This window comes from Pholcus phalangioides, unplaced genomic scaffold (genome assembly GCF_987345545.1).
Source record: "Pholcus phalangioides strain wild (caught in Gottingen) unplaced genomic scaffold, Ppha-v1.0 ptg000009l_1, whole genome shotgun sequence".
Lineage (NCBI taxonomy): Eukaryota > Metazoa > Arthropoda > Arachnida > Araneae > Pholcidae > Pholcus > Pholcus phalangioides.
In genome coordinates, this window is record NW_028301602.1 from 39,685,761 (window position 1) to 39,702,466 (window position 16,706).

Below are 16,706 nucleotides of genomic sequence, written 5' to 3' on the forward strand. Positions count from 1 at the left end.
ACGTATTCACGACGGGAAAAAAAGGGGATTCGATATATTTACTGATATTAGTTGCTTAGTGATTGCTTGGTTGTTTAGTGTTACTTACTACTAAACCAGAGACATGCACCTCTTCCATATTCCTCAGCGGAACTTCTAACGAATTGGTACATGTTGGAATGTGTGTGTATGTATAGTGAACTTTCCGTGAAGTTTGTTTCTGTGTGATGCTTGTTATGTGTAAGTGCTGCCATCTGCAATCAATTTTTTAAACTATGAGTTTTTCCTCAACTCATAGTGCGTGAAGGGTAATGAATGAATAATTATACTGTTGTAGGCCTGTTTCTCTTTGCGGCGAAACTTTTTAACGGGGAGATCGGCTCGCATTCGCGCCTCGAAGTTGGGAACCGCAGAAAACCAACTTCAGCCGATCACCACTGCGGCGACGGTGGGGTTTGTACCCGGATCCTCGCGATGTGAGTCCGTTACTATGACCACTCGACCACCACAGCGGCAGTGATTCACTTACTGAGATTTGGTCCCAACATGAGTCGCCGCATCGGAGGCTGGTGGCACCAACCCCTCAGCTAACCGATATTGAAAAGGTTAAACAATCAGGGAAAAGAAAACCTCTTGATAAAGAGCTACAACATAAACAGCGACAAGATAACCGTAGAACACATTGCTACCCAATCTACAAATCTACAGCCCATAGGCAGAGATAGACTTGAAAGGCTGAGGGGGCACAATGATAAAAGCTGGGGGGGGGGCATGCTGATGATGTGATGTTAATTCATATACACGAATATACATTATATCAGTCGGCTCCACCATTGATGCTGAGGGGCAATGCTTCCCATGCCCCCCTCCCGCATCTCCACCAATGCACCAGCCTCTCGGTACGAGACATAAAACCAAAAAGAAATTATAGGACGTTGCCTTTCAGTAACAGTAAATTGTAGGAAGAAGAAGAATAACGCGATAAGAATGATCAAAAGAAGATAAAGGTTTGGTTAAAGTTAGTTTTGAGAAAAAGTCCTACAGTTATTTGATCTCAATGCATTTCCTACATGGACAAATATATATATATATATGAAGCGACCTCCAAGAGCAATTTATAAAACTATTCGTAGCCGGGTACTTTAGTAGCCATATCAGTTGGAGCTTGAACACACGTGTTCGAAATAATTTAGACGGCTATTTTCAAGTAATGAATAACAAAAGCAAAAGATAGTGGTATAACGTGGTTATCACGCGTTTCTACGAGAGCGAATGGTATTTGTTTTGCTGAAAATGAGATTAAATCAAAGGGAGGTTTCTTACGAGAGTTTAACGATAATGCGCAAATGACATCGGCATTTATGCAACAGCTACTCGGATGCAAAAAAGTAGCAAAACGCTGATTGTAATTTTATTTTCTACGCGATGAATTCACAAATTGTGAGAGTTCAAAAAACAAAGTTTTTTTTCCGTTCTTGTGAATATTTTTCCAAAATTTGCTGAAGTTCTTACTTCGAGACGTTAAAGAACGAGTCCAAAAAGGGCAGGTAAGAATAAATTTTATCCATTTTTAATGATTTTTTGTCAAAGTTCTTTAATAAGTAACAAAACTATGCAGTGCAAAATTAATGTGAATCCCGTAGGATGTTCCCATTTACAGCGTTTTCTCTTCTTATAAAGTTTTTCATGACGGTTTTTTCTGGAAAACGTTGTAAGTGGGATATAGGTAAAAGTAGCTAGCCAAGTACTGTATTTACCTTAGAAAAGCATTGCGTAAAACTAAAATAATAATAATTATTATTATTTTTATTTGATGAAAACTCTAAAAATTTCCCACAAATGCTAAAAAATACCCCCCCCCCCGGACCAATTTTTCCCACGAGTTGAGTCATCATCACCCACACCAATTTAGATGACAATCTATTTACAGCCACACTCCAGTGTCGTTGAAGGGCTATTACTTTTACGCTCTAAAAATTCAATGTCATCGCTAATTGGTTGGTAAACCTGCATTTCAGGATTTTTTACCAATCAGCAACGGTGTTCTATTTTTATTGCATAAAAATACTAGATGTAAGAGTTCTCGTCAGAAGTGGGAACCGGAAAAACCAGTCTGAAGCGGGATTGAAATTATCGAAAATTATTAAATATGCAAAATATGCCTTAAAATTTTGAAAACACATCCATTTTTTGGATACTGCCAAGAAACTGTGCTAAGTTCATGGATTCCGGCCTAAATGAATAAATTGGTCAATTACTAGGGCTGAATTCATCGGGTCGGTTAATCAATTAATTGTTAATCGCAATTAGAAAATTTAGTTCAGTTAATCAACTCGATCAACTCAATTGAGAGAGAGAGAAAAAGAAATTCGATTAAATTGTTTATTAAAAGTTTTTGAATTAAATTGATTTGTTTGTAAAAAATCCAGACTAAATGTCTTACAAATTAGTGGATAAGTGACCATATTTAAAAATATATGAATAAATATTTGATTAAATTTTTCGACGAGTTGATTCAATGGAAACGATGATTTCAGTTTCAAATTCATTTGATGAGTTTTAGAAGACACCAAAATTTATGGCCGCTATTAATAAGCAGTGGAGGGAGTTTCGTGCTCTTGGAAGCATCAGCTCCCCCCTCCTCTCAAGTACCATTTGGGAGGAGTTGCTAGGAAAACAAATAACAGTTTTTGATCGAAAGTAGTTTCGAAATCGGTGAGTAATGCAGGCAGGGGTGGACAAATCGTAAAAAAATCTTTTGGGCAGAAAACATTTTAAGCACCAAAAAAATTTTTAGTCGAAGAAAAAGATCCAAAATAATGGTTGTTTTGACTTTTCAGAGCATAATGACCCTCTTTCATATGTCAGCAGATAGATATATTCCACCGTGGCCCTCGTCTCCTGAGACGAACCAGCTTATATCCCCTAGGGGGACAGAGCGGGTGCCACGGTTGGTCTGGAAGCAGATAGATATGCTGCTATAAGTTCCAAATTTTTTGTACTTCCCTCAATTTAGTAACTACAAAGAAAATTTTAGGCACCAATACCAATTTTTTAGTCGCCATGGCGACCTGGCGCCTTGAATTTGTCTAGCCCTGGAGTAATGTGAAATAACCGATTTAAAAAAAGACGAGATCCATGTGAAGAAATTACAGGTCCTGACAAAATTATGTTCAACATATTAAATTGAAAACCTTAATTTCTCAATCTATTCCTATATTTTTTTACATCTCCCGAACAGGTGAGTAAGAAATTAGTTAAATATATTTTTACAGCATCTATTAATATTTTCCATAAATATTCAATTAAAAATCGATTAATCAGTCCGTTAAGAATTTTTGATTAACCAGGTTTATTTTTTTTATCGATTCCAGCCCCTATCAATTACTATAAGTAATCTTTTCTGACATTTAAATGACTAATTTTATCAGGAAATACCTAGTAGAATATATTCCGTTGTTTTAGAGGAGAGATAAAAAAAGTCTCAAAATCTCAATGACCCTTAGATGTTATTTTAATTAATATCTAACACGTTTTTTTTGCTGAATACAGAGTTTATTTATTTTTTGCTTTGTCAGAGTTTTCTAAATCTGATAAGAAGAGATAAGATAGAGAAACTACGAATGCCAACTATGATCGATACTTTGTAGTTGCTTTGATTTGCGAAGTCATGGAATGTTCAGAAAATGAGGAGAGGATTCCTTTCCTTCCGTTGGATTATCCTATCGTTCCTCAGTGGGTTTTGAGACAAGCCGAAATCGAATTGCATGAGATTGAAGGAGTGAAATCAGACAGTTTGAGGAAACTCAAGCGGAAACTACAGGGTAAGTGCGAAGAAATCTTATACGTTTTTTTTTTAATACAAAATTCCGAATGAAGGAAAAAAAATTCTTACGACCTGATTCTGAAAAATTGAAGTTTCAAATCTTGTTTGGAATTGCCTATAGTCTCTAATATTAAACTCATCCCGATACAACGATATCCTTTACTACGATAAATCCTTCTATAACGATATTTTTTAAGATATTTCGAAATCACTATAACGATAATTCTTATATTTCGCTCAAAATTAGCTTAAAGTTTTTTTTTTTAATTTTTCACCAGCCTTTGTTCTTTCGAAGGTGATTAATAATATCGAATTTTGTACTAATTACCCTCCGAAAAGGGTTAATGAATTTCAATGAAGCTGTTTTTTACGTAGTACACAAAAGGAAATGAAGTTGTTATGCGGTATATATATATATATATATATAAACAACTTCACAGAGTAAAACAATTAACTGAATTTCGTTAATCAACTAATCAATTTGAATTTTTTTTGTCGCGAATAAATGCTTATAAAGGCATTTTTTATGGTGGTACCACCAATGATAATTCAGAAGAGATGCCAACAGTAACATAAATTTGGCGGTGATTGATGACAATACCAAGGAACGACTTTGAATTGATGGGGCCCTGGGCAAAAGAGGTATTGGGGAACCTTTGGTGGTGGAAGAGGTTTGGTACGACAGCAAATACTGTACATCGTAAACACATAAAAAAAAAATATGTACTGTTTCGAATGAGAAATGTAATGCAAAATTCTTCACATGAAATATCTTACAATAAATACTTTTTCAGCACTCTCATATGAACAAAATCATTGATAATGTCATCGATATCTAATTTTTGAGTTATCTCAGCCTCAATACGCAACGAAGCTGAAGATGGCAGTTTTTCGTGAAAAAGACTTGAGCAAACTGATGATCTTATCCTTTTTTAATAAGAAGAATTATCTTTTTATAGAACAGTTTAATGCATACATTTTGGTTGTGTTGTCAACAACGATTCAATACTTCTCAAGATTTGGAAACATCTCTCCTAAACCTCTAGCATTATTTAACATTTGTGGCATTGTGTCACCCAACTGAACCAAGGATGAAAATTGTTGCAGTTTGTCCGACAAAAGACTATTACTAATTGGTATAATATTGAAATTCACATTTAATAGGGGTTTTCTAACAATGGGGACTTTGGAAATAGTATGAGATGAGATTTAGGGAAAATTCTATGATTTTCCAAAATTTTATCAAATAAAATTGATAAAAATTTGACTCAAATATATACTATTATAAAAATTAAGGGGAAAGGCCCTAGGCAGATGCCCATGCTGTCCACGTAGAAATCCATATAGAAATGACCCTGGATAATGCTACCCCTTGATACAACGATAATCACAACGATATTTTTTCTTGGTCTGCAGAGTATCGTAATATCAAGGTTTCTCTGTATCATAACGAAACTAAGGTAAAATAATTAGGGAATCATATAAATTTAAGTTTTTGTACGATTCCCCGAATGAAAAAATTATCAATTAGTAAAATTTGTAATATTATTTTATTCCAATATCACCACAAGACATATTTCTTTCAGCACAATAAAAACAGGCGAACATTTTATTTATTCAACTCTTAACAGTTCATCCCCATAAAAACGTATTGAATTGTTTTGTCCACTAAGTGGATGTATATAAATTGGTGCTGTTTTTTTAAGCATATTTTTAATTGAAACAGTAGCTACATCAACACATTAATTTAATTAAGAGTCCCTTTATATACGATACATATGTAAAGGTGTCTTAGGATGCGCATAGCTACCAGTACGCACAGCATTTTACTGGCGAACCGTTGATCCTAAATGTATACTTCCCATTAGGAGGAAAAAGTATAAAAAATGACGTGTAGAACTCAGATGCATCGTTCATATTGCAAGTGGTTGCATAGTTATTAAAATAGGGAAAAAATTAGTCTCCGTGTGCCCCAAAATCCAATGAGAAAGTTTTTGTCGTCTCTCCTGATGTAAAAAAATCCACGTTTTATTTTTGCAATGTTTGATGAGATATTTGAATTCTAAAAACAGAGAAAAGTATGAAAAAAACAACAACAATGTTCTCTTGGGGGCAATAGAAAGTTCCAGAGGGGCGGTAGAAGCTACGGGTATAACATAGGATATTAAGAATTTATCAACATAACAATCTAACAATCTATCCTATGGGTTAGATTGCGTTGGGGGCGATGGGACAAAAAAGATTGGGAAACTGTATTATATACGGTATTTTTTTTTTAATTTATTTTTTTTCTTCTTTTTCTTCTACGTTTTTTCTTCCCCCTTCTTCGTTCTTTTCTAACGTGCGGTTAGTTTTGGACAAGGCTATCATATTTATCAACGATACGCCAAATGTAGATTTTCCAAATTTCTTGCCAAAAAGTTGTACATAAAGGATTTAAATCTAAAAATAATTACAGTCTAAATTTCTATTATATTTTCTCTCAAAGGAAAATCCTTATAATAATAACGTGACCTGTTTGCATTTGACTTGAATGCACGTCATAATTATCGATGATAATATATTTTTTTTCCTTTTGTTAAACTACTGGCAGTTCAATGTGTAATTTCATGTTCTTGTGAAAGAAGAAGATGAGACGCTGGAAAAATTTCTATAGGGAAAAAACAAACAATACACCGTCTTTCAAAGAGAAATTTATACTGATTTCGTAACTAATTGCTGGGAACAGAGAAGTAGCATCCGTGAAATATAATCCATATTTCAGCTGGGGGGAGGGGGGTGAGACGAAAAATAACTTTACATAACATTTATTTTTTTAAATGCAAAATATTCAGATTTCCTGCAGAGGACGAAATGGAAATAAAACTTTCCGTGTTTGCCTCAGTATGTTTTTAATTTTCCCTTGAATACACTTCTTTGTCGAATAAAAAGCCAATTTACGGTCATTTTTCGTCTCAGTCGTTATTAAAAATCCACTAAGTATTAATCGCTGTGATGGAGGAAGGGTCCGAACGATTTATCCCATTTCGAAGTGGTGATTTTGAAATTCCTGACTGGGTGTTGAAGAAAGCTGAAATTGAATTATACGAAACGGAAGAAAGGCGATTGGAGAGTTTAAAGCCAATGAAACGAAAATTGAATGGTGAGTGAGGAGATATATTTCGCTAAATGTGTGTGATAAATCGGTTACCACGCATAATAACCGGTTATTAATCTCCAATCGTCTCGGTAAGTTTGATAAATTTATCACTTTTACCGGTGATTCTGCATAATACCCATGCGTTGTTGGTGAATTTTATAAAAAAATAACTTACTGAAACTACACATAATACCCACAAGCGTTTTTGGGTTAATTTTATAAATATTTGTAATTAATCGCTTTCACCGGAGCGTATGCCTAATACCCTGGCGCAGCGTTTCTCAACCTTTCAGAACCCAAGGACCAGTAAAATTTCTGAAACAATTCGACGGACCACTGATGTCCCGTAATACGTGGAAAGTTATTTATGAATGTTATGAATGTTATATAATGTACATTAAATTATGTAACGTTCTCGTGTGTAAATCAAGTACAGCATAATAAAAATAAATCATTTGAAAATAAATTTATTAATTTAAATGTACATAAAATAAAATAATGTACATTATTTACTCACTCTATAATTACTAAATATTTATGTTTTCACAGCATCTGTATGAAATTTCACCCCACATCGTGTTCTTCATCTGGAATGACTACATTTATTTTCTTTTTGACTTGTGCTCTGAAGTTTTCATTGAGGGTGGTGTCAATATCTGTCGTGTCAGGTTAGTTAGTACATTGTCGTCTATGCTAATGTAATCCTCAGCACCAGGGCCGTAACTAGGATTTTTGTGGGGGGGGGGGGGACAACATGTTTTCGCCGCCCCGACCACTGCAAAAAATTCGATGATTTTCCCGTGTAAAGTTTTCCACCTAAATTGCCGCCCCGACCAATTTCCCTCCCCCTTCGCCTCCCTCTAATTCCTACCCTGCGCAGCTCTTGCGATCACGCAAAGCAGCTTGCATACAATTTTGTAAGTCCTTGTATATCATTTGGAAATCTAACCATTACACTGATTTCTCCCGCAGAAAAGGATGCTTTATCGAAAAAAATTTGTAACAATTTCAGAAAGCCACTGATTCACAACATGCGGCTTTTCAAAAACCACAGCATCATGTTCGGTAACGGTTTTTACAAATCTTTACTTGGCTGAAGTAGAACTCGCATTGGCAAGCAGTCATTGCATCAAAAATTTCAATAGAAGAACTAACATTTTGTATGATCCTTTTGTCAATTGGTCATGAAACAGTCGAAGTGTTTGTGGGAAATTTTCCGTTAGAGGGTAAAATTTTCCTTTCCGTTTCCGCGTTAGACAGGTTCCGTTTAATCCAGGTTTTTTAATGTGTATTTTGGTATTGAAATTACGGCACCACGATTTTTTTGACGGGGTGGGAGGGGGGGGGGGGTTTCCCGCTTAATATAGATTCCGTTAAAGACAGGTTTTACTGTATCAAAACAACAACTGGGTAATATTTTATTCAGTTAGAATCGAATTATCAACTCTGGCGGCGAAGGTTGAGAAACGCTGCCCTAGTGTAATTGGTGAAGTTGATAAATACATATATATAAAATTTTTCAAATGAGTATATTGAGGTCCGGTTGTAGAATTCATTAAATAGGAGTTTTGTGACTGTGTATGCACAAAAACTTGTAAAAATTCCTTAAATCGAAGAGTTTTTAAATGAAAGTTTGTTATATAGGGGGTGCGATCGTAAAATCGATTTGTTAAATCGGAGTTCGTTATATTTCTGTCGATTTCAAGCTTCACTGTATGTATCAAGCATCATTCTGTTTCAGCATATAAAAATATATATATATATACATTGAGTACATGTGCTTTACCCCCTCCCCCCGGAAAAAGTTGAAATGACGGCCCTGGGGTGCGGAACCCGGTGCGACCGCGCCTGTCGCACATCCCCTAAAGGCGACTCTGCGTATATCAAAAAGAAAACTGAATATACACGGTACTATTATTCATATAAGAGTAATGTTTTTCTCAAATAATTTTCTCATTAAAATGTTATCTTACGCGCATTAATTACAGTGTACCCTGCTGTATAAATAGCTTTTTTTTCCTTCGCAGATGAAAAGTGTCTAAGAGTTAACTTAGACGATAGGTTTTTAATACGTTTTCTGAGAGCCAAAAAATTCGACTCGAGCCGGGCCTCCGCTCTAGTGAAAGCCTATTACAATCATCGCATCATATATCCAGATATCTATGAAGATTACACGGCTTCAGCAGTGAAACACGTCGCCGAAACAAATTGTTTCAAGTACCTTCCTTATAGGACTCTATCTGGATGTCCGATTATGGTATCACATTTTGGTAAGGTAACGACATTTTTTCAAGTCTATTTTTTTTTTTATAATTATTTATTTAAATTTCAAACTTAAGTTGGAAATATTAATTTCTAGTCATCATGTAGTATAATCAATTAATTAATTAATTTCCCAACTTAAGGGCACAAATTTGACCCAATCTCCCTGTTAAAAAGTCTCTCCGCAGAGAGCAACAGTCCTACAAACGATATACTAATCAATCATTACACTTTATGCATAGTTAGAAAAATTTATGGCAGATGGCAGCACTATACATAACAGGCATTACACAGAAACAAACTTCACGGAAGGTTCACTACACGCACACAAACACATCCCAACGTGTATCAATTCGTTAGAAGTTCCGCAGCTGAATATGGACGAGGTGCATGTCTGGTTTAGTAGTGTAGTGTAATTAATTATTTATTTTTTAAATTATCTAGGTTCTACCCGTTTCGATGAAGAAGCGTTTAAAAAGTAATTTTCTATTTACGAATTAGTGTTATTTCCTGCTCTAATTTGGTTCAATTATTTCCCATATAATTGAAGGTCGGTGGAACCCAGATGAATGTTCTTTCCAAGATATACTGAAGTACGGAATGTTATGTAATGAAGCGGTCGTGAAGAACGCCATGACGCAAATCTGTGGGGTTGTTGGCATCGTTGATCTGAAAGGATTCGGTTGGAGGCACGTTTTTAGCATTGGCTTGAAAAACATCCAATGTTTCATCAGTGGAGTTCAGGTAAACTATTGGTTATGACACAATAACAGTCAATAGCATAATCCTTTAAGGGTTTTTTTTTTTTAATTTTTCCTGATTCGTTGTTAGAACCGCCAGAGTGGAAATTACTACTAAATCCTCTGTAAAATGCCCCACCCTGTTTTCAAGAAGAATATTTTTTTTCGATATTGTGAGCAGTTGATAAGTGTTTCGCCTCCTAACATCGAGAATAATGACAAAAACAAAGAAGAGAAACATTTTACTCTTTTCTGTTATTCATACTATACCCATATTCCTCTACTAACCCAAGGGTGCGGTAGCTCAGGAGTATAAGGTACTCGCCTGAAGTACCAAAGGATGTTTAGAGGTGTCACGAGTACGATACCCGATTCATCCGTGTCCGAAACTTTCCTGACGCGGAGCGACAACATGAACACGCGCACACACACACACCAACCTCCCTTCAGCGAACATAAAAAGGGCGAAATGTCGCAAAATGTCGAACGCTGCTGTTCGGAATCAGCAATGGTTTGTAAGTTCTTGTCTAATTAGGCCCTCGTGTGCAGAAAATGACCTCTGTGCGACAAAAATGATCGAATAATATCCCGTCTCTCTCTTTTTCCGTTATCAAACTCTGAACAAAAGCTAACTCGGTCCACTGGTGGTTGATCTGACAGGTTGTGGGATGGGGTGATCAGAAAACATGTTTTACTGTAAAAACAACTACAATGTGCTGTATCTGGCTCGTCATTGCCGAAACAAGAGGATTTTAAGGAAGCGAGATATTTCGGGACTGCGGAAACAAAAGGCATCAAGTTAGGTGAAATATCTCGTCATTGCCACCGTAACTGTTAATAGAGAATACATAGGAAATGTATTCATAGGAATTTGTGAAGGATTTGATATCCTGAAAGATTCTGGACTAAAGAGCCGCGGTGTATTCGATTTATCATCAGTCAAGATGATAGCAGAACAGATTAGATCACTTCGGCTGTCCAGAGGTAATTCAGTAAGATAACTGACAGATAACTGAAGGAAATCAGTTACTTTTTTCACTTTTTCAATTTTGTTATCTCTGATTCAGGAATCTAATCCACTCAGCTGTCTACCGAGATTCAATTTTCAAAAATCGGAATTTCTTGATGGATGCAAGGATGCACTCCAATTTAACGGCAATCTTCTAACAATAGAATGAATACTCATGTTCATACATTATGCATGACGACATTACTCTGGTTTCATTGTTACAGGACGCATTTCCACTTCGACAGAGAGAAATACACATTGTGAATAATCCTGCTGTATTTTCCAGATTGTATTTTCTTATTAAACCTCTTCTGAATAATAAAATAAAGAAAAGGGTGAGGAAAACTTTTATATTATCAGTATCACACAGAAATGTTAAATATTTTTAATAATTGCAGAAAAACACTTGAATATATAATTTATAATATTTCTCTCTCTCTCTCATTAAGAATATGTGTGTGTATGTGTTCTTCATTAAATACCAAAAATCATACCCTCCTACAGGGTGTGACTGAGCTCTAGCCCAGGTCCGAGTTGCAATCTTATTATTTTTTTGCACTATAAGTTTATTTAAAAATATGTTTAATCCCTTATCCACCACATTATGAAAAAATAGAATTAATTATCATTTACATTTTTTGGTGGATCATTTTAGCTGTAATTAAGGTCTAAAAACAAAATAATAATAATAATGTTTTTCAAAAAATTTATTTAGTACACAACGATTAAATTACTCTGGTTTTTGAATACTTCACACTTCTGCTGTCATCTGTCAATCATAAAGTAATCTTACATCATTTATACTTCAAAACACCAACACCCAATAACGTATGTAAGGGTTGTAACGTGTCATTTTTCTAACTGTCAGTTACGTGCCAAACACCGAACGAAAGTAAATTTTTCCGTCAGCAGCGGGTTGCCACTTGTTGAAAATGAACTGAAATATTCAATCCCATAAGAAGCCAAGTTCGGCTTTCTTCTTTCACGATTGGCGCTTTTTCTCTCAATGTAGTGTGATAGTATAACCTTGTTGTTACGTGTAGCTTACGTGTAATTGTGTGGGTTAGGTTCATCCACTATATTGGCAAATTTATCAGCAGATTTTTAACGTGTTAGCCAAATGAGATCTCCTTGAAACTTTTTTTTTAACCAAATCAACACTTTTTTTTGCCAGAATGTGGTAATTTGTTCTCTTTTACTATCAAGTCAATATTTTTGAGGGAAAGTTCATACAGTGCGTTGTATTAACTACGAGATCATTTTTATACGATGCCGCTTTAACCAGATTACATGTTGATCAATGAAAAACACGGCAATATTTTTTGATTTATTTTAAAATTTCATTGAAAGAATCACGTGTAAAAAAATTTCAACAAAGATTGCAAAAATGATAGCTTGACGAAGGTGACTTGTAGAAACAGTAGAATAATAACGATGATTCGATCAGAAACTTTCAATCGAACTACTCATTTTATGACTAAAGTTAAAAGTGGGGGTTAAAAAGTGTTGGTACCTTAAAGTACCTTAATCCAACGGCATGTTCGCTGGCATCCTTTCATTTGGTCGCGCGAAAAGATTATTCTGGTTACAGAGAATGGTCCGTTACCAGTATATTTAGAACGCTTTAAAAAGTCCAACAATGACAAGTGTCTCTGTGGTCAAGTCGGGACATTACAGCCTTATCTGTGTTCCTGCCTGCGCACTAAACAGTTCCATTTCGGCCACATTCCGGATAATGGAAAGCTTTGCTGGAAGCGACGCGTACTTCAGAGCCCAATCAACTTCGGCCGACTTCGCCAGCTGATCCAATTCCTGGACAAAAATCTTCATCATATTCATACATAATGGGTTGGCACGAAGCGTAAACGAGGTGCTGATGACGACTATGTACCAGCTAGGTGCTTTCACCCGGACCCTACTAGAATATACGATCTGCGGCCTCGTCGCTGAAACCCATCTACTGAGAGCCAAGCGACGTTGCGCCTGTCGGCATTTTGTACAGGCGAATGTCTAATCAACTTGTAAATTGAGATTATATTCCGGAGACTATCAATCTTAATTAGTCTTGGCGATACAACGATTATTCAAATCAACTCTTTACTATAAGATGAGCGTGATCTGGCGGTTATACCTTTCGGAGTTATTTAATTTTTTCCTCCGTATATTATGATACGTCCATTGACGAACATTGATTATATGTGAATTTATATGTGCAATCTATATGTAATATTTTTATTTATTATTCTGAAGATATTTAATAAAATTTCCAGACACACCCATCCTCCAGGAACGCTTCGATATCCCAATGAGATGGGAAGCAGGGGGTGTTTGGTTTTCAAAGGTCAAAGGTACCTTAAAGTATCGTCAGTAGATAAAGGGGCTTGAAAGTCTTGACTTCCATTATGCAAGGGCTCTGTCGAAATACGCGATAGAAATATAAGTTGCAAATTTTCACTACTGTCTTTTTATAGAGATTTGTAAAAGTTGAAATAAATTTAAAAATATATTGATTTTGAATTTTGTGTTCCCAATAGATATTTTTCCACGGAAGCCAAATGGAAAATTTGCATAAGTATATTCCTTCAGCTATTCTACCCGAGGAATTCGGAGGTAAACTCGAATCTTTTGACAGCCGAGAGTTCTACCAACTCATGGTTGAGAACGATATTGCTATGAAAGCGAATTCATACTACGGTTACGTTCTGTCTTGAAGTTGGATTATTCAATTCAATTCATTCTCGATAATTTTTTAACAAGATTGGAAGTGAAGTCAGAAATCAATGTAAGATCTCATCAGAAAAGTTCATTTTTTTTCGAATTCAACAATTTTTTTGTACATATTTGGAAAATCATCTCATTAAGTTGCCATAATGTAAATAAATTATCACACGTTATGCGCTGAGAGAGTATTGTTTAGAAAAAAATTGAATTTTTTTATTTTTTTTATTCTGTGTATTGTGTTCAAGTATATTGTGTTTGAAAGGAATTCTACATCACTGTATTTTAGATTGAATATACAGATCTTATTTTTTAGAAAAAAATCGAATGTTTCATGTTGTGATTTTGTTTTCATTTTCCTCGATGAATTGGATTATCAAAGTGAATTATCAAAAAATTAAAAAAATTGAATCATCAAAAAATATGAACAGCTCAAAAGTAAAAATCACATGTTTAGGAATTAGTTAGAATAGAAATAGACGTGGTCCAAGTGGCATCACCAATCTTTGTTAGGGACGTCGCGACTAGCTAGACACACTGATGTTTGTGCCTGTTAATGTTTTGAGGTGGTTCCATTAAGGAGTGCATATTAGTAGTACATAGGGCCCCCCCCCCTCTACAGGACACCTAAAAATCAATCAAAAATCTCAAAATCATGCATTTTTTGCATTTTCGACCTCCAATGACTACGAACATTTTTCAACATTTTTTGCGGAAGTCCACTATTTTTTTTTTGAATAATAATTTTTAATAGCTATGATTTCGAAAGCATTAAAATGAAGGATTTAATTAGCAGTAGAAAACTTGTAAAACAAATGATTTTAAATTGGTACTTTGCAAAGTGGTTTTTGAACTTTGAAACTTCTAATTCATTTTTCTTAGATTCAACCGGTGTCATTTTTATAGATTTATGATATGAATTATTATAATACACTGCTCAAAACAATTAGGGGAGCAAGCAAAAAAGTGAAGAAAACCGTGCGAGACAGCCACGTATTGGCATACAATGGGTAGTACAAGCGTATCAATGCACAATACAGAAAAAAGGCGTAAAAAAATTTGGAATTAAGCTTTAATAAGCTTTGAAAATATGGAAAAAACATGAAAAGATGATTTAGGGCAACAATTTGGTTACATGTAAACGATAAAAAAAAAGTACTGTTTAGACATGATGCATGAGTATTAATAGGGCGTGTGGTCTCCTCGAACAGCTAAGACTGCTGCACACCTGTTTGCCATGGATGCGATGAGGTTATCGATCAGACTTTGGGGAATACTGCTCTCTACTCCTCAAGAAGTGCAATCTGCAAGTCTTGGACAGTAACAGGAGGCCTTGGTCGCGCAGCAATGCGTCGTCCAGGTCAGGAGAGCACGCTGGCCATTCCATACGCTGTATTGTTTCAGCTTCAACCATGTTCTCCACCAGACGAGCTCTATGCGGTCGGGCATTATCATCCTGGAAAACAAAGGAATCTCCAATGGCTCCAGCATAAGGGATGACATGAGGTCGCAGTATCTCGTCTGCATACCTTCGGGCCGTCAAAGTGCCATTCCGAATGATATGCAGGTCCGTACGTCCGCCTATGCTGATTCCACCCCATACCATCCAACCAGCTCGTCTGTATTGTGACCTTTCACGAACGAATGCGGGGTTATTTCGAGTGCCCCTGTCCCTCCATACCAGAACACGTCGGGTGTCACACTCCAGACTGAATCGGGACTCGTCTGTAAACAGCACTTGGCTCCAATCATGTTGCTCCCAATCTCGATGTTCAGCAGCCCATCTTCTTCGGGCCGCACGGTGGCGTGGGGTCAACGGAATGCAGACCATTGGCCTACGTGCATAGAGCCCTCCCTCATGAAGCCGATTACGTACTGTTTGGCTGGACACCCTTCGTCCTGTTGCCAAGAGCAACCGTTATTGCAGCTGCGTAGCATTCTCTGTTCTGTTTCGACGGGCTGTTAACCGTATATACCGGTCATCAGTTGCTGTAGTGGCGCGTGGCCGACCTTGCCCTGGTCGACGTCTAACATTTCCTGTTTCTTGGAATCGATTCCACAGCCTTGCAAAAATACTTCTGGCGACTCCAACAGCGTCCGCGACACTACGTTGTGTTTGCCCGGATTCCAGTCTGCCTATAACACGCCATGCCATGGATTCCGGTAAATCACGTTGTTGAGACATCCTCAAGTCACCTTGTCTCAAAAAAAAAATACTGCGCAATCGAATTTCACAGTTACGGCAGTAAAACAGACGTTTCTGCAACATCCCGATTTCTGCCCTTATCTCCTTTTTCTGGTTTTTGACGTCATGAACTTTGATTTGCATATGAAGTTTTCTTCTTCCGTTTCCTGCTAGGCTTTAAATTATGGATGATTCATTTTATGTTACTTATCGGTATACATCTTTGCGTAATTTTGTTGAAACCATGTGCTCCCCTAATTGTTTTGAGCAATGTATTTTAATATTTTATCTAATACATATATATTTTTAGTATTTGATTTCTGTATCAATCCTATGATAAAAATCCAAAAAAAAAAAAAGATAATGTGGATGATAAAATATCATATCTGGGAACGAAATTATTTTATGTTTGATGGTCCTTTAGCTTTAGCAGGCAGGGCTTATGCAATTTTCATATTCTAATTCTGTATGTGGTATATTTTCTATTGCTTTTCTTATTTCCCCTAATCCTACAATAACAAACGATGTGGCAACAAAAGCATATTTGGATAATAAAATATAATATTCAAAAAACACACGATTTTGAGATTTTTGATTGGTTTTTTGGCATTCTCTGGGGGCCCTATATACTACTCATATTATCTATCAAACTTATCCTGGGAGTCGCAGATAAACGATGGCAAGTCGAAGGCAGCCGCTGGTGACAAAATATTTGTCTTCTTTGAGAACAACTGGCTAAGAAACATCAATGCCGAAACGAGCTCAAAACATAAAATTCTGATATAAAAATAAAGAAATGTAAGCAACACACCGTTGCTTGAGAACAACAAGGTCGAATACACAAAGGT

The 16,706-nt window shown here is 36.0% G+C and overlaps 1 protein-coding gene across 3 annotated transcripts; it reads left to right on the top strand.

The window, feature by feature from the left end:
* The first annotated feature begins 968 nt into the window (after window positions 1–968).
* On the top strand, window positions 969–13,859 carry LOC149083052 (alpha-tocopherol transfer protein-like). Of its 3 annotated transcripts, XM_089236165.1 has the most exons (7): window positions 1,334–1,526; window positions 3,558–3,803; window positions 7,494–7,612; window positions 8,972–9,214; window positions 9,757–9,950; window positions 11,180–11,290; window positions 13,490–13,859. In XM_089236165.1, the coding sequence occupies exons 3-7, from the start codon at window positions 7,501–7,503 to the stop codon at window positions 13,664–13,666; spliced, it is 837 nt and encodes a 278-aa protein (XP_089092291.1). In that variant the 5' UTR covers window positions 1,334–1,526; window positions 3,558–3,803; window positions 7,494–7,500; the 3' UTR covers window positions 13,667–13,859. The 3 variants fall into 3 exon arrangements, with proteins under 3 accessions (XP_089092290.1, XP_089092292.1, XP_089092291.1); XM_089236164.1 differs by lacking the exon at window positions 7,494–7,612 and having other exon boundaries at window positions 969–1,526; XM_089236166.1 differs by lacking the exons at window positions 7,494–7,612; window positions 11,180–11,290 and having other exon boundaries at window positions 1,196–1,526.
* The last annotated feature ends 2,847 nt before the right edge of the window (window positions 13,860–16,706 follow it).